This window comes from Chrysemys picta, chromosome 16 (genome assembly GCF_011386835.1).
Source record: "Chrysemys picta bellii isolate R12L10 chromosome 16, ASM1138683v2, whole genome shotgun sequence".
NCBI classification, from domain to species: Eukaryota; Metazoa; Chordata; order Testudines; family Emydidae; genus Chrysemys; species Chrysemys picta.
This window is the reverse complement of record NC_088806.1, coordinates 30,489,609-30,510,202: the sequence shown is the minus strand read 5'-3', so window position 1 is coordinate 30,510,202 and position 20,594 is coordinate 30,489,609. Positions and strand designations below refer to the sequence as shown.

Here is a 20,594-nt window from a genome sequence, read left to right as displayed (position 1 = left end):
CACAACTCACTCCCCAAAGTGACACCGAATCTGCTGTTGTGACCTGCCGCCAGGCTGCTCTCACAAACTAAGCAGTGTTAGGCTGGCTCTGTATTTGCATGGGAGACCCCAAGAGACACCTCGCTGCAGAGGGAAAGAGTGATGCAGGGGCCCCAGCAAGCTCCTGCTCTGTGTTTGTACAGCGCCTGGCAGAATGGGGTCTCGGTCACTACTGTAACACTACAGACCAGTTATGTGGTTTAGATACCTGCTACTTTCCATGTCCTGCTCCTGGCTGGGCTGCCCTGATCATTAGTGCCCACACCAGCCACCTTCACCCGTCAGAAACCCAAGTTAACTCAGCATCAGAATCGATTTCCTGAGGAGCAGGGTGCATGTGGAGCCGTCGGAGAGGGGGTGGAGCAGGGCAGCAGGGCTGGGGAACGAGGGCAGAGAGAGACGAGCCCACTCACATGACTGAAGAAGCTGGGAAAGGCCTGTGGGAATGGCTCATGAGACCTGGGCTGTGAGCTCTGTGCAATGCCCAGCACTGTGGGGCCCTGGTCTCAGGTGGGATCTCTGGGTTCTTCAGTCCTGCATCAATACACAATACACATCTTTCCTCTCTTAGCAGCTTTTCGGCTCCGGCAGGGAGAGGCAGAAAGTTGTCCCCAGCTCATGGCTCTTTGGTGGCCTCGTTCCAGTTCCCAGTGGCCGGTTCTGCATGTCCCCCAAAACACCAGCCTCATTCTCGGCACTAATTGGCCCCCTTGTGGGCAGTCTCAGGAGTGAGGCGAGGGGCTGAACGGGTCCTGGAGACTGAACGCCTCTCACAGCCCTAAGGAGGTCAGTGTGAGGCACTCTGTTACCGCTGGGGAGCTTTACCAGGGCTGCTCCTGTCCCGGAGATGCGGAGAGGACCTAGATCCCCAGGCCACCTCGCCCCAGTGCTACATTCACATGAAAAATGTTTTAAATGGAATAATAATAATGGCAGAAATTGATGGACTAGGGCCAAGTTCCTCCAGGGGCTGGAAGGTGCCCAATTAGAGGGAATTATAATAGGCATCACGCAGGAGCAGCCCCCCAGCTACCTGTCCAGGCTGGAGAGTGACTTCGGGATCAGGTGGAGAGGAAAATGGGGGTGCAGCAGAGCCCTGCGCCCTGTGAGCCGCTCCTGTTTGCATGGCTCAGGGGAGAGAGGTGAACTTTGGTGTCAGAGGAGGGTCAGTGACTGCCTGGAACTTCACCCTTGCCTCAGGCTGGACTTTGCCAAATACGTGGATTGTCACCTCCTCTAATCTGCATGCAGATAACACATCCTCACTGGGAAAGAGGCTGAAAACATGAAGTACCCTGTCTGCCTGTTTCCCAGAAAGGCCTTAGGTATTAATGTGATACAAAAGCTAAATGAGGTAAAGGTTTGCAGATCAGTTCTCGGAATAAGCAAATCGGAGGTGGAGAGACAGGGTCTGAGGAGTTTACTCCCGTCACTGTTTACAGAGTTTGATTCATTTCCCTCAAAACAAATATTTCCAAGCTTTGTTTTCCTATTTCAAATGCAGTGCCAGCAGCCCAGTGCTTGTGAGCAGCCCTGCACTAACACACCAGTGTGCCCAGACCAGAGTTCACCAGCTGTTCCGTTGCTTTGGTTTGCTGTAGCAACCTGAGCCCAGTGGAAGCGTATAGATAACGTATAGATCTTAGTAGCAGTGCACGGTCTAGAAGTCAGCTTGGAGATCGAAGCACCTGCAAAGTCTAGGCTGCACAGAGCCCCAGGGCTCTGCATCTGGTTGTATGAGCGAAGCTCAGGTAGGATCCTCGTACACCTCCATGGATCACCTGTGTGCTGGAGATGTCTTGGAGATGTCTCGTGTTGTCTCCTACCTGCCTCGCCTGCTGTGTTCAGTGTGCTGCTGGTCACTGCTTCTGCATCAGCACAGACACAGGGGGCTGTCAAACAGTGTGACGGGTATGAACTGACCCTTCCGGGTGCTGGCCATTTCCTCGCCTGCCGTCCTCAGGAGAAGCTCTGGGTGGAGAATCTGAAATGCCAGTCAAAGGCGCCTGGAGCCCACAATTTGTTCCGAATGTTTGAAAATGGCTCGGTTTTGGAAAACGCTCTCAAACGCGGCTTTTCACTTTAAACTGGCCCCACTTTCACTCAGCATGGCTGGTTTTTCAGTGACAAATATGCTTTTTAAAATGTTGTTTACAAAATTTGAAATTGTTTCACCGGTTAAAATACATGAATAAAACATGCCAAAAAGTTACATGTTGGGTGTTCTGGATGGACAAATAGCCATTTTGCTGAAACTGGGCAAAAGATGAGCTGTCTGGGTTATGAAATGGCTCAGGACAAAAAGGCACCATTTTCCCAAATCTTTTCCCCCTTTTGCTATTAATTATTATATTTCATAGTTCTATTCACCAGGCTCCAGCTGGGATCAGGGTCCCTTGTGCTGGGCAGTGTGCAGACAGATACAGAGAGATGGTTCCTGCAAAGAAAAGCTTCCGGTGGAAAGATGGGTACTGTGGCTACAGCCCTGGACTGGGACTCAGGAGATCTAGGTTCAGTTCCTTTCTGTCAGAGACTCCCCAGCTGTAAAGTAGGGACAATAGCCCTTCCTTTCCCCCACCCTTTGTCCGTCTGTAAGTTCTTCAGGGCAGTGACAGACTCTCACTATGTGTTTGTACAGCACCCGGCACAATAGGGACTGATCTTAATTGGGGCCTCCAGACGCTACCATGATAATAAAACACTAGTAATCCAAACTCCCTTAAGAGGATGTGCAGCTGTAGGTTGCCAGTTTCCAAAGGGTTAACAGCCCCTGCTTTTCCCTCTTGGATTCTACCCCCTTCAGGGCAAATAACCTCTTGCCTTTTCCACAGGATTGGCAGCTCACACTTGGTTGCGCAGCTGTGGAACCCAGTGGCAGAACTATCAAGCCAGGCAAACAGATAGTGCTGTTTGTCTTGGTGTATGAGACTGGGATACAAAGGTCAGCCCCGAATCCAGCTTCACCCGAATCCAGAGACCTGGGCAGCGCGACCAGCAAGGCCTCTCTTATCACTGGTAATATACCATCTTATCCATCAAGAAGAGAAAGGTGAGGACCTGTGATTGGCTATTGTTCCTGGATACCCTGGAGCTCTGGTATTTTCTAACTTGCTAGCCCAGTGGATGCTTAGGAGGATGTCTGGCACATACATTTCTGCAGCATGCAAAGGGTTAACTTTGTTTGTAAGCCACTGGGGAGAGAGGTGGTTGGCTGGGGTAGCTGGAACTGAACTGGTAGATGGGTGGGGCGAGGGTGGTGAGTGATCTGTGAGAGCCAGTCAGATGACTGGTACTCACGTCATGCTCTGAGAATGTCTTTGAACCTCCACGTTGTATTTACATGCAGATGCGTATGGGACCTCTTGTCACCTGAGCACTTCTGCCTAATACTGCTCCATATATAAAGTGAGCAGCGTGATCCAGGGTCCAACTCACAGAGGACAGCAGGTGAACAGCAGCTAGGTAAGGTGCAGGTGATACAATTCGTTACTTCTGCAGCAGCTCAAGGCATTTTCCAGGGAATGTTGTGTAGAAGTTAGAGCAGAAAGCTGTGAGTCAGGACTCCTGGGTTCTATTCTCACCTCTTGAAATGTTACCTAGTGCATAGGGACACGGGGAGTCATGTTTCCTGGGTTCCATTTCTGCATCGGGGGGAATATGGTTTAGTGGTTAGAGCAGGGAACTGGAAGGACTCCTGAATTCTAGACCCAACTCTTTCACTGACACACTCTAGGTCACATCTCTATCAGCCCTAGTTTCACCAGCTATAAAATGGGATAACAATGCTGATCTACTGTGTGCTGCAGTGGCCTGTGATGCTGGATTACTTAGACTGCAAAGCTCTTTGAAAGCCTTGGATGAAAGATGCTTTAGTAGGGTATAGTGCTCTTGTATGGATTTCCACAAGGGCATAAAGCTGTGAGGTGTGGGGGCGGTCTCACCTTAGAGCACCGTGAGAAGTTTGGAAATGAACCTGTATCAGGGCTATAGAGTTTTCCTTGACGTCAGTGGACGGATCTGTTAAAATGGTTTCCCCTGAGGTTGTTCTGAGTTATCTTCTTGAAAACAGTGCCCAGTGCAGAGCTGAGCTCTCTGATCATTTGGAATAACTAATTTCAAACCAACGGTGATATTGACACAAAGGGGTGATTACCATGCATGTGTGCAAATTGAGGTCACCTCTGCTCTCCTTACAAGGACCACTGAACTTGTATTATGATTTATTTATTTGTATTATGATAGTGCCTAGGAAGCCCTAGTCATGGACCAGGAACCATAGGTTGTGTCCATGGTTTGCTCCCACTCAGAGGCAGTTTATCTTGCTGACCAAGGGGGCCAGTTCTTGATACCCTTACTCACATTGAGAATACCTTACACCTTGAGTGGCCCCACTGAAATGAAATCAATGAAGCGGTAAGGTGCTACTCAATGGGAGGCTATCAGAATCTGGCCTCTGGCTGTATTTTACATTCACCATCTGGACTTTGTGCCATCCAGCTTCAATTTAAATCCCCACCTGAAATGTGTTTGAATCGAAAGAGAGTCATTGCAAAAAGCAACAACCCAGAAAGAAGATCCAGTCATTGGAAAATGAACCTGGCCCCCACCCCATGAGCCGATAAAGTGAAGGCAAAGCCTGGGTCATGGCAGGAACTCCACGAACTGCTTTCTGGTTGGTTTCTCTCCGCAGAGTCCCAGCCCAGTGACCAGACTGACCATGTCTCACAAAGCTGCACTTCTGGCTTTGCTCCTGGCCACCGTCTCAGGTTGGTGATCTTCTCTATAACAACATGCAGGGACTCATTTCCCGGCTCTAGACATGACAGTTGAAAGTCCTTGGTCGGGGCAGTGCTGGGGATTCAGCTGCGTGGCAGGGGGCACTGGCTGCTTACAAGAGGATGCAGCTTAGTGAGATAGTATTTTGGAACAGGAGATGACAAGTCCGTTGACCCATCTCGCCCCAGACAAGAAAGGTGTCACAGTAAGATGACCCAGTGACAGGTCCCCCATGTATTGCTCCTTTGATGCTATCGCTGTACCCCAAGGCCGGGTAGCTCTGACCCTGTCACGGGAGTCTCAGGCATCTGGACCCAACATGTGTCACTGGCCTCCACTTCCGTTGTGTCATGTGAGGCAGCCCCCCTGACGAATCCTTCGGGTTATGCTGGGCCTGGCACCCAGAACGCCCACTGAAGTTAATGGGATCTGCAGCTCTGGAAATCAGGGCCTTTATTACTTTGGGGAGGGGGCGCCCCTGGGACTTGTCAGTGTAGAGAAGCCTCCTGAGCATCCCAGGGATAAAATGCTGTCTCAAGGATTTACAGACTGTGAACTCCATCAGTTTAAGAGCAGCTCCCAACACCAGGTCTTCCCTTCACAGAGCTCCCCCATGCCACCTCCCTGCTACCAACCTCATGCTTTGCCACCAAGGCTCTCCCAGGGTCACTCTGTTAAATGCTCTTGTTCCACCCATGCAGCTGCTCAGGCTGAACGGGCGAGGAATGGGTTCTGGGATTACCTCAGCCAGCTCACTCATGACAAGGACAGTATGGCACATACCCAAAGCATGAAGCTGGACCAAGAGATCAAGTGAGTACCTCGTTCTCTGGGGTTAAAGAATTTGTAGGCAGTACCCTGAAGCCCATTGCCCTGTCAGAGGCCAAAGAACATCTGGTTCTTGCACTTTGCCTTCCAACTGCTTCCAGGCTGATTGGTTTATTGATTGATTTTTAGAGAGGCATAGTGCCCCTAAAACCTTCATATATATATAGGCATCTTGGCATTTCCAAAATCTGTTGAGTCAATACTATCCATCCCCTATGTGGCTGGAGATCCCCCAGCTGGCCCTACTCAATAATAACTGAAATACAACAAAGAAAAGCCCAGTGGAAACCCAAAAATGATTCCTGCAGCTTGGCGAACATGAGCTCTGGCCCAGCAGCCAAGACTGGGAGCAAGGACCGCAGGCCAGGGCTCTCTGCTGAGACAGGACAGTGAGACTGGCGTAACTGGTAATATTGGTTAGACCAGCAACAACATAGGCAAGTGCTATGCAACCAGCTCTCTGAGGGCTCTATTGCAGTTGTGATACCCCAACTCAGCTCTGCCAATGCCCCTCATTCCTGACCTGCATCCCCTCCCTGCTATTCCATTCATGACCCTCATTCCAGCTCTGCCAATGCACCTCTTTCCTAATCTATCCCACTACCTGCTTGCCTCTCCTGAGCTTAGACTCATGACGAATTCTGCCATGTAGTTTTTGTTCTATGGGCAACGTCCACAAGGGACTACTCTAAGATGAGACCCAAGGCCCAGGTGTCAAGGGGTGAAAAGTTAGTACTTTATACATCTTTGAGAGCCCCCTTTCTTAATGCAGCGCCCAACTGTACAGTCACTATTGCTAGTAAAGTAACAAAAGGGCTAGGACGAGGAATCAGAGCTCAGGCAGTTAGAAGTATGTGTCTGTTGTTTCTTACAGAAAAGTGAAAGAAAGTATCCAAGAAGGAGTTAACTACATGGGAAATCTTCTTGAGAAACTGGCCCCACTCAACAGAGGACTTCAGCCCCGGTTCTACCAAGACTCCGACAGCCTGCGAAGGCTCATCAGGAAGGAGCTGGAAGGCCTGAGGGTGAAACTGTCTCCTTATGTGGATGAGGTGCACCAAAAAATCAGCAAGAACCTGGAAGTGCTTCGCTTCCAGCTGACCCCATTCACCCAAGAGCTCCTGGATCAGGTCATGCTGAAAGCTAGGGAGCTCCAGCAGCACCTCACCCCCACTCGAGACGTGAAGGCCCAGTTTCTGGAAGGCGTAGATGAGGTTCAGAGGTTTGTGTCTCAGTATGCCAATAAAATAGCCTTTCATACTGACCAAGTGAAGGAGGTCTTCCATCCGTACGCTGCCAGACTGGTGACGGAGATCCACCGCAACGTGGAAGAGCTCCATAGAAACGTCATCCCACACACCAAAGTCAGCCCGGAAAAACTCAACCAGTACATCCAGGAGCTCTCTGAGAAGCTGACCCAGAATGCCAGGGATCTCCACCAGAAGATCCAGAGGAATCTGAACCACCTCAAGGAGCAGCTGCGCCTTTACCCCAGTGGCCTCCGGGAGCCCATTGCTGGCCCTACTGTAGACCCTCCCTGGGCTGTGGACCCCTACATGGAGGGGCTGGCTCAGGAAGTGCAGCAGAGAATTGAGGAGTTCAGAAGGGACACGTTCCTCCAGATAGACGACTTCACCAGAACCATTGACCGGGAGACAGAAGAAATTAAGTTCAAACTGTCTCCACTGTCCTCATACTCAGAGGAGTTTCAGGACAGCTCAGCACCTCTGGAGGATTTGCATGTCCGGCTTGACTCTCTGTGGAAGGATATTTCCCAGAGTTTAAATGAGAAAAGCAGCGATTTACAATGAAATCCTGTACCTGTGTATAGAGAGGGGTGTGCGTGAGTGTGTGTGTGTGCTCGTGCGCATGCTTAAACCATGCCAGTGGAAAAGAAAAACTGTCAAGAGGTCATGTCCTACTCTACTGCACTGTTGGCTAAGGACACTTGTGGCCATGACTTGGACAACTATAACATGCCATCAACATGGCTTCTCGTGCCACATAAGTACAGCTCTTTTGTCTAGCTGCAGTGCTAGTCCAGAGTTCTCAAATCTGACGGTCGTTCAGCCAGCCCCTCCCTCACTGCCCGGCAGGCCCCTGCGGCTGAAAAAACACGGCAACCTGCTCTCTCTTAGAAAGATAAAGCCACAAAGTCACCTTCTGTCAGAAGGATACAATTTTGTGACTCCGTATTGAATCATGTCATTTTACTAAAATAATTCCACAAACTAGCATTGCTGTGGTCTTTTGAAAGCCAAATGGGCAGAGTGCTTATCTCAGCAGCAGGAAAGAGGGAATAAGTACCATACCTGTAATTACCTATAGCAGTGATTCTCAAACTTCAGTGCACCATGACCCCCCCCCCCGCCTTCTGACAACAAAAATTACTACACAACCCCAGGAGGGGGGGACGGAAGCCTGAGCGCACCACCCCGGGCTGGGGGTGTGGGGAGCAAAGCTGAAGCCCAAGGACTTCTGCCCTGGGCAGGAGGCATGTAACCTTAGTCCCCCTTCCCCTTGGGGCTTGGGTTTGGGCTTCAGCCCTGGGTGGTGGGGCTTGGGCTTTGGCTTTGGCTTGGCCCTAGTCCCCAGCAAATCTAACACCAGCTTTGGCCCCGACCCACCGTTTGAGAACCTCTGACCTATAGCATACACTATATATATATGGCCCAGTTTTATAAACCTTACTCACATTGACTTCAGTGAGACTACTCAGGTGAGTAAGTACTAGTCAATGGGAGTAAAAGGTCCAGCATCTGGTCCATACTGTATGTCTTTGGATTAATACAGAGTTGAAATGTTGAATTATTTTTAAACTCTTGAAGCTGGACTTCTGGACTTTAACAATCTTCTCTGTGTTACTAGAGTGAATAGTACATGCTGCTAGTGTACTGCACCCTACTTAGGTTACTCTGCAGGGTTAACACTTTCCTTGCACATTCTGTGTATATATAAAATATCCCTCTCTATAATCACAGCATTTTTTATGGAACAGTCGATGGGAATTCAGGTGTTTGGATGTTGTAAGCCACAGCCACAACTGTATTGATATGCCATTTGCTATACCAGTTTTATGGTTTCTTCCCCTGCAATTTAACTGTCAAATCTGCTTCAATAAAGTTACATGTTGTTAGATTTCTTTGGAGTTGGTTTTTCCTTTTTTTTTCTGTTGAAATTGCACAATAAATACATTATCACAATGTGTCGACTTTTAAAGTCTATGTAGGAGCCACATTGCTTTGTCTCGCTCCACAACTTTGTGCTCATATAGCTGGGTTTCAAAACCCAGCTCAGCATCTGGGCGTTCAGTATAACACAAGAACATAAGAATGGCCATATTGGTCCATCTAGCCCAGTCTCCTGTATTCTGACAGTAGCCAGTACCAGATGGTTCAGATGGAATGAACAGAACAGGGCAATTTACTGATGAGCCATCTCCAGGTGTCCAGTCCCGGCTTCTGGCAGTCAAAGATTTACGGACACCTGGAGCATGGGGTTGTGTCCCTGATGGGCCATTGATGGACCTATTCTCCATGAATTTATCTCATTCTTTTTTTAATCCAGTTACACATTTGGTCTTTACAATGTCTCCCGGCAATGAGTTCTGTAGGTTTACTGTGAGTTGTGTGAAGCAATTCCCCATCTTTGTTTTAAACCTGCTGCCTATTAATTTCATTGGGTGATTCCTGGTTCCAGTGTTATGAGAAAGTAACACTTCCTTATTCACTTTCTCCACACCATTCATGATTTTATAGACCTCTATCATATCCTCCCTTAGTTGTCTCATCTGTAAAATGAACAGACCTAGTCTTTTTAATCTCTCCTTATAGGGAAGCTATTCCATACGCCTAAACATTTTTGTTGGCTATTGTTGTACTTTTTCTGATTCAAATATAACTTTTTTGAGATGGGGTGTGTGTGCGGTATTCAAAATGTGGATATTCTGGGGATTTATATAGTTATATATATAGTTATTTATACAGTTCTAGTGTGATATTTTCCGTCTTACTAGCTATCCCTTTCCTAATGGTTGCTAGTATTCTGTTAACTTTTTTGACGGCTGGTCCACACTGAACTGATGTTGTCCTAATTTAGACCCCCATCAATTTTCTATGTATGGTTGGGATTATGTTTTCCAACGTGCATTGCTTTGCATTTAGCAACATTGATTTTCAGCTGCCATCTTGTTGCCCTGTCATCCAGTTTGGTGAGATCCCTTGGTAACTCTCTGCAGTCAGCTTTGGACTTAACGATCTTGAATAATTTTGTAGCGTCTGCAAACTTTGCCCCCTGACTGTCCACCCCTCTTCCCAAATCATTGCTAGGAATAGGCTGGTGAGGTGTGCGCGCCCTCAGCCTCCTGCCATCCCCTGTGCCAGGCTGAGGCCTACGCCCAACCCTGAAGCCTGTGTGGGAGTAGCCCTGCGTCACGTGACGTAGCGGAGGCGTTCCTCCCGCCCCACGAGGCCCGCGGAGCGCTCCGGCTCCCCCTCCGCCCCGCCCAATCGCTTTACACAGGGGGCGTGGCCCGCTAAGGAAGTTCCGGGTCAGAGGGTGGCCGGGAGGCGGAAGCGGAAGCAGCGAGCAGCATGTCGGCGATCGGGGAGCTGGAGCCCGTGCGGGGCGGCCCCTTGTTCCGGCCCCTCAGCGCCGAGGACGAGGAGCAGCAGCCGGATGAGATCGAGTCCCTCTGCATGAGCTGCTACCGCAACGTGAGGCCGGGGAGGGGCCGCCCCGGGGCTCGCCCTGCGCGGGGGTTACGGGAGTACGGGGGGGGGGGCAGCTGCTCGCCCTGCCCGGGGCGCGCGCGGGGGGTTACGGGAGTACGGGGGGGGCAGCTGCTCGCCCTGACCGGGGCGCGCGCGGGGGGGTACGGGAGTACGGGGGGGGCAGCTGCTCCCCCTGGCCCGGGGCGCGCGCGGGGGGGGGGGGCGGGAGCTGCTCCCCCTGGCCCGGGGCGCGCGCGGGGGGGGGGGGCGGGAGCTGCTCCCCCTGGCCCGGGGCGCGCGCGCGGGGGGGGGGCGGGAGCTGCTCCCCCTGGCCCGGGGCGCGCGCGGGGGGGGGGGGCGGGAGCTGCTCCCCCTGGCCCGGGGCGCGCGCGGGGGGGGGGGCGGGAGCTGCTCCCCCTGGCCCGGGGCGCGCGCGGGGGGGGGGGGTGTGGCAGCTGCTCCCCCTGGCCCGGGGCGCGCGCGGGGGGGGGGGTGTGGCAGCTGCTCCCCCTGGCCCCGGGCGCGCGCGGGGGGGGGGGGTGGGTGGCAGCTGCTCCCCCTGGCCCCGGGCGCGCGCGGGGGGGGGGGGGTGGGTGGCAGCTGCTCCCCCTGGCCCCGGGCGCGCGCGGGGGGGGGGGGGTGGGTGGCAGCTGCTCCCCCTGGCCCCGGGCGCGCGCGGGGGGGGGGGGTGGGTGGCAGCTGCTCCCCCTGGCCCCGGGCGCGCGCGGGGGGGGGGGGTGGGTGGCAGCTGCTCCCCCTGGCCCCGGGCGCGGGGGGGGGTGGGTGGGTGGCAGCTGCTCCCCCTGGCCCCGGGCGCGGGGGGGGGGTGGGTGGCAGCTGCTCCCCCTGGCCCCGGGCGCGCGGGGGGGGTGGGTGGCAGCTGCTCCCCCTGGCCCCGGGCGCGCGGGGGGGGGTGGGTGGCAGCTGCTCCCCCTGGCCCGGGGCGCGCGGGGGGGGGGGGGGCAGCTGCTCCCCCTGGCCCGGGGCGCGCGCGGGGGGGGGCAGCTGCTCCATGTTCCCTTGGCTTTGTTCTTCCAGGGGGTGACTCGGCTGCTGCTCACCAAGATCCCCTTCTTCAAAGAGATCATCGTCAGCTCCTTTACCTGCGGCAGCTGCGCGTGGTCCAACACCGAGATCCAGTCGGTGGGGCGGATCCAGGAGCAGGGGGTGCGCTACACCCTCGCGGCTACTGCGCGGCAGGTGAGCCAGGGCCCCTTCGCTTCGGCTGCTCTGGGAGGGAGCCGGGGGCAGGTCCAGGTCCAGACCTGATGGCAGGTAGCGTCTTAGCGCAGGGTGGAAGATGTCCTGGCAATTCTGAGGTATCCTAGTTGCCACTGGCCTTGTCTGGATCAATAAAAACATAATTGTGGAAAAACAGCCAAGCTCTCAAAAGCCTCAGCTTGGGGGATACAAATAGCCTGACTTTAAGCGTTCAGCACTTGTGAGATAATAGGAAGCCCCTGAGTATATTGTTGATCGTGCAGACTGAATCTGGGGCCTTGTGCTATAAAAGCCTGAGTACCTACTGCCTGACCTAGTAGACCCAATTCTTCTAGTCAATGTTGTAGCAGGCTCATGAACCTACCTATTGCCCAGTCACTGAAGGGGGAAGGAGTGCCCCACTGAATAAGCACAGGTTACACTTCTGATGCCTGTTGAAATGTAGTGGCTGATCCTGGGCTGTCTGCATCTCTGAAGAGCATGTTTGGTGCCTGTGCATCCTGACTGAAAGTATAGCGTGGGTTGAAAGGGGTGGAATTTAGGTAAGCAGGCTCCAGCCAAGACCCTAGGACTGTGAATACTTGCGTATAAGTCACAGCTGCCCTCAGAGTACAATACAGCAGCAAATCTGCTTCTCTGACTATTGTAAAGTAACTAATATTTAATGAGACACTATCAGCTGCTCATTAATGGGATGCTGACTCTCTGGGAAGTACTTTGGTGTAAGATGTCCACACAACATGCTAGAACAGGCTATTTTGTGGAGACATTGTGAGCATTTGAGGAAGGGAGAGCCAGTCAGTGGATCAGTGTTTGCCCTGATGCGTGGCAGCTATGATCAGAAAAGGTTGTTGTTTGTTGTTTTTGTCGGGTTCATTGATGCTTTAATGTATCTGCACTTACAAGGTGGGCAGAGCAGATGGGGGGTGGCAACCATCCAAGTGTAACTTTCTACTTATGAACTTAGGTGTATGGGAAAATAATAGGTGGGAGAAGCAGCCCAGGGAGACAGTGAATGGAAACACTGGTTTCACTGTGTGTGTGAATGATCTTCTATTTGGGAACACAGTTGTAAGCATCCTCTCATGTGCTTCTCAGGGTTGAATTCATTCTTATTTGCTCAGCGTGTGTAGGGTTCCTGGCCTGTTGTAGCTTTATTTTTAATCTTTCCTATAAATTGTTCTGTCCAGGATATGAATAGGGAAGTGGTGAAGACAGATTGTGCCACGGCTAGAATCCCAGAGCTAGACTTTGAAATTCCTGCGTTTTCTCAGAAAGGAGGTAGGTATGTAATCTGAGCTCGCATGTGGCTTGGGGTGGCTGGTAGCTTAGCAGAGGTGTTGGTATAACAACAACTTTTGGCTACTGGAATGGATGGCTACTCTGTATCTGAGTATGACCTAGTCTAGACAAGGGTTTGGATCTTTGTACTGGTGTGAATCAGTTTATGCCCAGCTTTACTGAGATGGCTGTATGGATAATGGATGGAGGTGGGTAGAGCTAGGCTCTGTGGTATTACTGTCTTAAATAGCTCCCGTTCTTGTACTCTGGATCCCAATTTATCCTGCTGCTCGTCAGTGCCTAGCATTGAAAGCTCACTTCCCCCAAATCCTGCAGTGTCTTGGAGACAGTGTCACAGCCTAGCCCTGAGGCGTCTCTTCCTTCATGGATGCTTCTCATGTGGGCAGCAGCAGCTTCTTCTATCGGAGGTGTGGGCTTCTGTCCACTGACGTGTGCATGGTGAATCTGCAGCTGGATGGTGCTGTCCGAGTAGGGAAGAGACTAGACATTCCAGGGCAAAAAAACAGGCGCTCTTAAGAGTTCTTGTTTTCCCATCTGGGGGAATGAATAGTTCTAGGAAGGACTGGTGGGCTGGGGATGATAAATTTAGAAGATTAACAACATTGCTCTGGTGTACTTAATGCTTTAATTAGGTCTGTTTTCTTCCTCTATCAAGCTCTTACCACTATCGAGGGAATAATTGACAGAGCTGTCGCTGGCCTGGAACAGGATCAGCCAGTCCGCAGGGTAAGGTGCTGTAAGAAGGGAATCTCAAAACAGATGTCTGCTTATGGTTTACACTTAACTACAAATTCTGCACCTATCACGGTTACACATCCCCTACTAGATGAGCTGAGAACACTTCTTGGCTCACCATTGTGCCTGTGACAGGCCTATCTGAAGGTCTAGGCTGGTACCAAAGATCCAATCCGATCTTAAGTGTCTCTCCTTTCACAGGCAGCAGACAAAGATGTGGCAGGAAAAATAGATGAGTTTATTGGCAAACTCAAGCAGCTGAAGGAAGTGGATTCTTCTTTCACCTTTGTAAGTATTAGCAGGAGGGTGAGGGAATGCATCTGCCCCTCTCTCTTTGGGGGCAAAACAGGGAGAATTCCTGAAGACTTTCCTTATACTTCCTTCTGTCAGATCATAGACGACCCCTCAGGTAACAGCTTTGTGGAGAATCCTCGTGCGCCGCAGAAAGATGACGCTCTTGTGGTTACTCATTACAGGAGGACTGCCCAACAGGATGCTATGCTTGGACTTGAGGTATTGCGTCTGGGTGGGGAAGGTGTCTTAAAGTCAGAAGCGAGGGGAGGCCTGGCAGGTGTATGTTAGCTCTTCCCTCATTCCTGCTTTGCAGTCCCTGTCTTCCATAACAGAAGGGCAAAATGCCCTTCAAATCCTAGTCTGTGCCCTCCTTTATATGCTAGAGGGGATGCTGCTGAGTAGCAGAGGCATTCTTCTCTTCCACCCTGCCCCAAAGTCTGTTCAGAGATCCATGAATGGGAAGATGTATGACGTATAACTGTCTGAGTTGGCATACTGATACTGGCCTCTATGCTGTTTCAGGTGGAGGAGACTGATGAGAACCCAGCTGACTCTGTGGAAGATCTGAGGAATGAAGTGAGTAATGTTCCTTGTTGGCCACTTGGAGCTGGCTAACTGGATTGTAGCTCTGTCCTGATTGCTCTGAGGAGCATGTGGTATTGGGCACATAGATAGGGATACCTAAACTGCCCCATTTGCTGGGCTAATTCTCTTTCTAAGCTACAGTGATCAGGGCCATAAGTATCCAGATGGAAGCTAAATTCATGCGTTGCTCCTGGTTGCAATATTCTTTGGTATCTGTCTTTAGGCAAGTAAGTGCTCATAGTGCAACAGATCAGACTCTTCATTGTGTTCTTCTATTGCAGGTGTTACAATTCAACACAAACTGTCCTGAGTGTAACGCCCCAGCCAACACTAACATGAAGCTAGTGCGTATCCTTCTGATGGGACTATGTGACCGTACAAATTGGCCTCTTCCTCCTGTGCAGAGGGGGTGGGGTTCAGTATTGTGCACAGGCCTGGTGCTTTGTATTCTGCCAGAGAGAGGCTTAAAGGTCTGACCCAGGATAGGAAAGTCTGTGACTCCGGAGACACAGCTAAGTGCTACTTATAGCTTGGAAACAAACTCATGTTTTAATCCTGATGGATGATCCCATTAAATAGGAGCAAAAGGCTGGAAATCTACTAGTGCCTGTCAACATGACTCTCTGCATTGGTGCTCAGTACCTGCATTGGCACTGATATGCTAATCTCCTTTGAATGCTCTTTTGAAGGCAGTTGCATCCTTGCGTGGCAAGGCTGACAGGGCTGGGAAGTAGCTTAGTTCTCTGTAAGGAAGCCAGAAGTTCTTTGTCTTGGAGGTATTTCAGGCAAACTTCCTAACGGTCTGTCCCAGAAATTCCACACTTCAAGGAAGTGATCATCATGGCTACAAACTGCGAGGCCTGCGGGCACAGGACAAATGAGGTGAGCTGCAAACCTGACCATGTCGTCTTCGGAACATGCCACCCTTCTGTGCTCTCCAAAGGGGTTGAATTTTCTGTCTGTCCCCTGCCTGCACCCCACTCCTTATCATAATCTGGCTTCCTGGATCACATGTCGGACAGAGGAGACTGGGAGAGATGGAGTTTGTTAAATGTCTTTTGTAGCAAACTCAGGTGGGTAAGACCACAGCAGCTGAGTGGCTAGCATGGGAACAAATACCTGCAGCTCTGTCACAATATGTTAATCAGCTAAGTGGCTGACTTGGAGACTAACCCTTCTATCCCCAAAAATCTGTCCTAAACCTAAGGCTGAGGCACTGACCCCAGATCTGGCTGGCCCACTGCAGGGTCTTAGATGCAAGACATACACCAACTATTAAAGCACACTGTAGTGGCAAGAGGATTAAAGTATTCTGAATTCTTTTGTCACTTGTAAACTAACTCTAACAGATTGTCTCTAGGTTAAATCTGGAGGAGCAATAGAACCGCTGGGTACCAGGATCACCCTTCGTGTTACAGACCCTTCAGACATGACAAGAGATCTACTAAAGGTAGTCTCTTCCTTCAGATATCTGATAATCTCTAAATGTGTGTGGCTGCTTCTTGGGACCTCTTCTCTCAATTTGGCCCTGCTGATGAAGGGAGTGGGGCCTAGTTAGAGCTTCTGGGATTTATTCCCAGCTCACCATAGACTTTCTGTGGTCTTGGCTCTCAGATGGAAGCTGCTCTCTAGCACATCACCATTTTGGATGACCTGGAACTAAGCATACCATGTGTCTGTCTCTGTTCTCTACAGTCAGAGACGTGTAGTGTGGAAATTCCAGAGCTGGAGTTCGAGCTTGGCATGGGAGCGCTGGGAGGGAAATTCACTACTCTGGAGGGGCTGCTGAAAGATATCCGAAATCTGGTAAGTGGCCTATATTAAGCTCCTGTTTAGCTGAGGTCTGTACCTGTATTTGGGATGCATAGACCCCATGAGTGCTGAGTACCTGTAGCTTCCTGTAGACTTGGATATGCTGCGCAAGTGCGTAGCACCACTGAACGCAGTTGTTCATGTTATGCTGCAGCCTTCACTCACCCTGCCTGGAGAGGGGGGAGCACATCAGCCACTCAGTGGCTTGCATCCTCTTCTGGAGAGAGGTGGGTTGTCCTTCCAGAATTCTTCCCTCCCCTTCTCCATTTTTCACTCCAACTGTTCTTGTACACCTTGCTCCCTAGAGCAAATCAGTGCATGAATCAGAGGGTTACTTGAGAGCGGCATCAATCACTCCCTCCCTAGGCTCTGGATGTGCTGCCAGCCCTGGCTCCCTCCTTCTGAACAACTGAGGGCAGCTCTGATATGTGGCATAGCTTAATGCCTACTCTGTTCTGGCACACTGATGCCCACAGGAAGGCAGGCTGTAGAAGTGGGTGGCTGAGGTCATAGTAGATGGAACAGACAGTGTCCCTCTAGCTCCTACATCAGGTTCTGAAAACAAAGAGATCTGTAACCAGTGCACAGTGTGACTGAGATCACTCTGTACAGGGCCTCTGCCCTGTAGATCTTGATTCTTAAGACACCCCTCTCCACTCTGAGCTGAGCTGCAGGACTTCCCTTGACTGATCTAAAGACAGGAACGCGCTTTCAAAGGCCTATTATGGGTTACCTAGAGCAGCATGCTATTGTAGAAGGCTGCCAATTCCTGTTAACTAGGGACTTCCCAGGGCTCCCCTGAATGCACTGAGCCAGGCTGGGTATGGTTCATGTGCAGGTATCACGAAGTATTCAACAATAGTAACTCAGTGTGGCACAGTGTGAAAGAGCCTGTTTTCTGTTGCAGATTGTGAAAAACCCCTTCACTCTGGGGGACAGCTCTACTCCAAGCAGAGTGGAGAAGCTCCAAGAGTTTGGCAGAAAGGTATATCAGGTTAGTAACTTTGGTGTCCTATTCACACCGAACCTGGCAAATGACTGACCTGCTCAGATGTGTTCTTTGGCAGCATTGCTGCAAGTCTGAAGTGTGTAACTTTGGGGAATCTCTGCAGGCATGTAAAGGTTACCCCTCCTTACCCTGCCATCCTGTTCGCAGTTCCCACCTTCCATCAGTGTCCTGTGTAGCCATGCTATAAGCCTTCTGCAGGGAGGGGGCTTGGGGCTCCTGCTTCAGAACCACTGATGTTGCTCCATATATCATTAAGCAGGGAGTACCTCCTAACACAACATGCTTGCACCCAATGAAGGCAGTAATCCTGAAGCTTGCCCTGACCTCAGACCATCACATAAACTTGACTAAAGATCAGCATCCCTCCTCTGGGCCACCTAAAGATTGGGCAGAGCCTTCCTTTCACTGAAATGAGGCAAACCAGCCATGCTGCAATACAGTCCAAGCCAAAGGGGGCTAACTTCCCATGTACATTGAGCTAATGCTCTGGGGCACCTCCATGCCATAGGATCTCCAAATCTAGTACCTAGAACTATATGCATCATGGACTTGGATCAAATCACTGGCTGTATTAGTATTCTAGTAGCCAGTATTCAGAAGAGTAATATAATACGCTTTGGCTGTGTCTGCCAGCATGCAGCGATCCAATTGATGGGCGGCGGGGGGTGTGTGTGTCAAGATGGAGCACTGCATGCTGGGAGATGGAGGCACAGCCCTATTAGATTACTGCTTCCTTGTCCAGTGTGGACAGCTGTGAGAAGCTGCACTTCTATTTACAGATCGTCATTGGCTTGCAGTATGTTTCCTGAACATCTTGGATAATGGGGCTGGGAGACACACACTCTCTTAATTCGTTACACCAGACTACTCAAACCTTCAAATGTTGCAACTGTTCATGATCTGAACAGGCACTAGATAGCAAAGCACTGCTATCATGCGGCTTCCTATGCCTGGAACTCTGTCCTGCTCTAAGCCTCCTCACCTGAAGCATGTCCTGTCTTGAGTGAATGCTGTTATGCACAGGAAATGTTCTGTCTAGAAAGCACTGTGCATTCTTCGAGTGGTGTATAAGGCTTCTGTAGCTCCTCTGCATAGGTGAGTGTGGTGATGACAACCTGCAAGATGCAGCAGAGACTTGGATTTTAGGATTGATCACTGCTAAAATGGAGCATGTGGGGTCCTGACAACTCTTTAGCAAAGGTGCTGAAGCTGTTAATCTGCCTTTTTGTTTCCTCAGATTATGGAGGGTCACATGGAGGCTCACTTCATTCTGGATGATCCTGCAGGGAACAGCTACCTTCAGGTAGAGTATTGAGCACTTGTAATGAGACTTCCTTTTTAGGGTCTTCTGAATGCAGAAATCCACAGATGCACACCTTCTTTCTCTTCTCTTCTCTCCTCCCCCCCCATGCTATTGAAAACAACCAAGGAATCACTTTGGAGGTGGACTGAGGTGGGAAGAGAATTTCACCTCCATGCCCCTGTGCCTTAACTGGTTGCCTCCATTCCAGGAGGTGATCCCATTGCTGGTGGTAGGAAAAAATGAGATGCATGGTTCTTCAGGGGGCTGAGAGCTAGGATCCTAACACTCTGCTTCTGTCTGCTATTGACTTTTGGAGCTTGGGCAAGTCACTTGATCTCTCTGCCTCACATAACTCACTTCTAAAGGGGCTGATCCTTGCCTTCCTAAAAGGGAGAGTAAGGCTCAACTATTATCTGTAAAATGCTTAGTGATCCCTGGCTGAGACTTGCCAGAGGAGTGCAGCACATGCAGCTATGCTAGGCTCTGACCCATACCAAACCACAACTAATGTTCTCTCTTTCTCTTTGAACCGAAGAACGTCTATGCTCCAGAAGAAGATCCAGAGCTAAAAGTGGAGCACTATGAGCGGACGTTTGCACAGAATGAGGATCTGGGCCTCAATGACATGCGAACTGAGGGCTATGAAACTGGGCTGACCTCTGAGCGGTAGCAGCACACGGAGGGACAGAAAAGCCAAACTCTTTTCACTAAGTTATTACTAATTACAATAGGGCTAAGGAGCTGCCCTGTCTTGCACTGGAAGCAAGCTTTTTCCTTTTGTTGGACAGCTGGAGGGTACACCTGCTTAATTTACTTTTTGGAAGTTTGCAGGTGGGCAGCCTTTAAGGTCAAAAGTTCTGAGTCTGTTAATTGTTTTGGAGGTTTATACTTGTATAAAGAAAAATGTAAACAACCTGTTTGCCTGGGTTTCAGTTGTGTTCTTTGTCTCACTGCACACCTGTAAATGCATCAACTGGGATCAGTCGAGCCCCTCCTTGAGCAGCTGTTGGCTCTGCAGCTAGTGGCTCCAGACTGATGGTACACTTCTAATTTGAAATGAAAACCACCCTCACTGTTAGGGTTACCATATTTCAACAAGCAAAAAAGAGGACGGGAGGAGCCCTGCCCTAGCCCCGCCCCTGCCCCTCCCACTTCCCGCCCCCCCAGAACCCCCAACCCTCCCCCCGTTCCTTGTCCCCTGACTGCCCCCTCCTGGGACCCCTGCTCCTAACTGGCCTCCAGAACCCCACCCCCTACCTAAGACTCCCTGTTCCTTGTCCCCTAACTGCCCCCTCCTAAGACCCCCCCCAACTGCCCCCCAGGACCCTACCCCCTACCTGTACCCTGACTGCCCAAAACTTTCTCCACTCCCCTCCAAAAGCCCCCCCCCATTTCTTGACTGCCCCCTCCAGAACCTCCCTGGCCCCCTTACCCTGCTGCTCAGAACAGGGTGTTGGGCTCTGTGCCAGCCGGACACATGGCTGAGCTCCCCTGCACAACACAAAACCCGGTCCCTGGCCCTGCACAGGGCTGCCGGAGCGGGCTGCAGGAGGAGGAGCTGCCGGCCGGCTCAGAATGCGGGGGGGGTGGGGGGTGGGAGGAGGAAGCTGCTCCGGAGTCCAGCCCGGGACTTTCCTGCAGCCCTCCCAGCCGCTCGCTCTGCCGGAGGAGGGGGGAAATCCCGGACATTGTGAGTGCTTTACAAATTCCCCCCGGACGTTATTTTTAGCACACAAAAGGAGGACATGTCCGGGTAAATCCGGACGAATGGTAACCCTACTCACTGTCTCTGTAATCTGTTCCCATGTAAAGTATTAAACCAAGTATTGCTTTTGCATAGTTCATGTGTCATTTTGTTTTTTTGTGCATGTCCTCGAGCTCACATCTGAGAAGACTTCAAGCACAGAGAAGCTTGGGTTTGAAGGGTGGGAAGGAAAGCTAACAATGATTAATAGGGGATCAACACAATCTGATTATG

At 51.0% G+C, this 20,594-nt stretch overlaps 2 protein-coding genes across 4 annotated transcripts; both read left to right on the top strand.

Moving 5' to 3' along the window:
* The first annotated feature begins 1,535 nt into the window (after nucleotides 1-1,535).
* On the top strand, nucleotides 1,536-8,784 carry APOA5 (apolipoprotein A5). 2 transcript variants are annotated; one of them, XM_005299824.4, is made up of 6 exons: nucleotides 1,536-1,790; nucleotides 2,871-3,088; nucleotides 3,386-3,501; nucleotides 4,730-4,805; nucleotides 5,517-5,628; nucleotides 6,518-8,784. In XM_005299824.4, exons 4-6 carry the CDS (start codon nucleotides 4,757-4,759, stop codon nucleotides 7,452-7,454), a joined length of 1,098 nt encoding a protein of 365 aa, XP_005299881.2. In that variant the 5' UTR covers nucleotides 1,536-1,790; nucleotides 2,871-3,088; nucleotides 3,386-3,501; nucleotides 4,730-4,756; the 3' UTR covers nucleotides 7,455-8,784. The 2 variants fall into 2 exon arrangements, with proteins under 2 accessions (XP_005299881.2, XP_065425147.1); XM_065569075.1 differs by lacking the exon at nucleotides 1,536-1,790 and having other exon boundaries at nucleotides 2,948-3,088; nucleotides 4,537-4,805.
* A 1,187-nt stretch (nucleotides 8,785-9,971) lies between these two features.
* On the top strand, nucleotides 9,972-19,529 carry ZPR1 (ZPR1 zinc finger). 2 transcript variants are annotated; one of them, XM_005299742.5, is made up of 14 exons: nucleotides 9,972-10,358; nucleotides 11,394-11,555; nucleotides 12,767-12,857; nucleotides 13,534-13,604; nucleotides 13,815-13,901; nucleotides 14,004-14,126; nucleotides 14,430-14,483; nucleotides 14,774-14,840; nucleotides 15,304-15,374; nucleotides 15,853-15,942; nucleotides 16,188-16,298; nucleotides 17,212-17,298; nucleotides 18,551-18,616; nucleotides 19,152-19,529. In XM_005299742.5, the coding sequence occupies exons 1-14, from the start codon at nucleotides 10,236-10,238 to the stop codon at nucleotides 19,284-19,286; spliced, it is 1,338 nt and encodes a 445-aa protein (XP_005299799.1). In that variant the 5' UTR covers nucleotides 9,972-10,235; the 3' UTR covers nucleotides 19,287-19,529. The 2 variants fall into 2 exon arrangements, with proteins under 2 accessions (XP_005299799.1, XP_008163773.1); XM_008165551.4 differs by lacking the exon at nucleotides 15,853-15,942.
* Nucleotides 19,530-20,594: the final 1,065 nt, after the last annotated feature.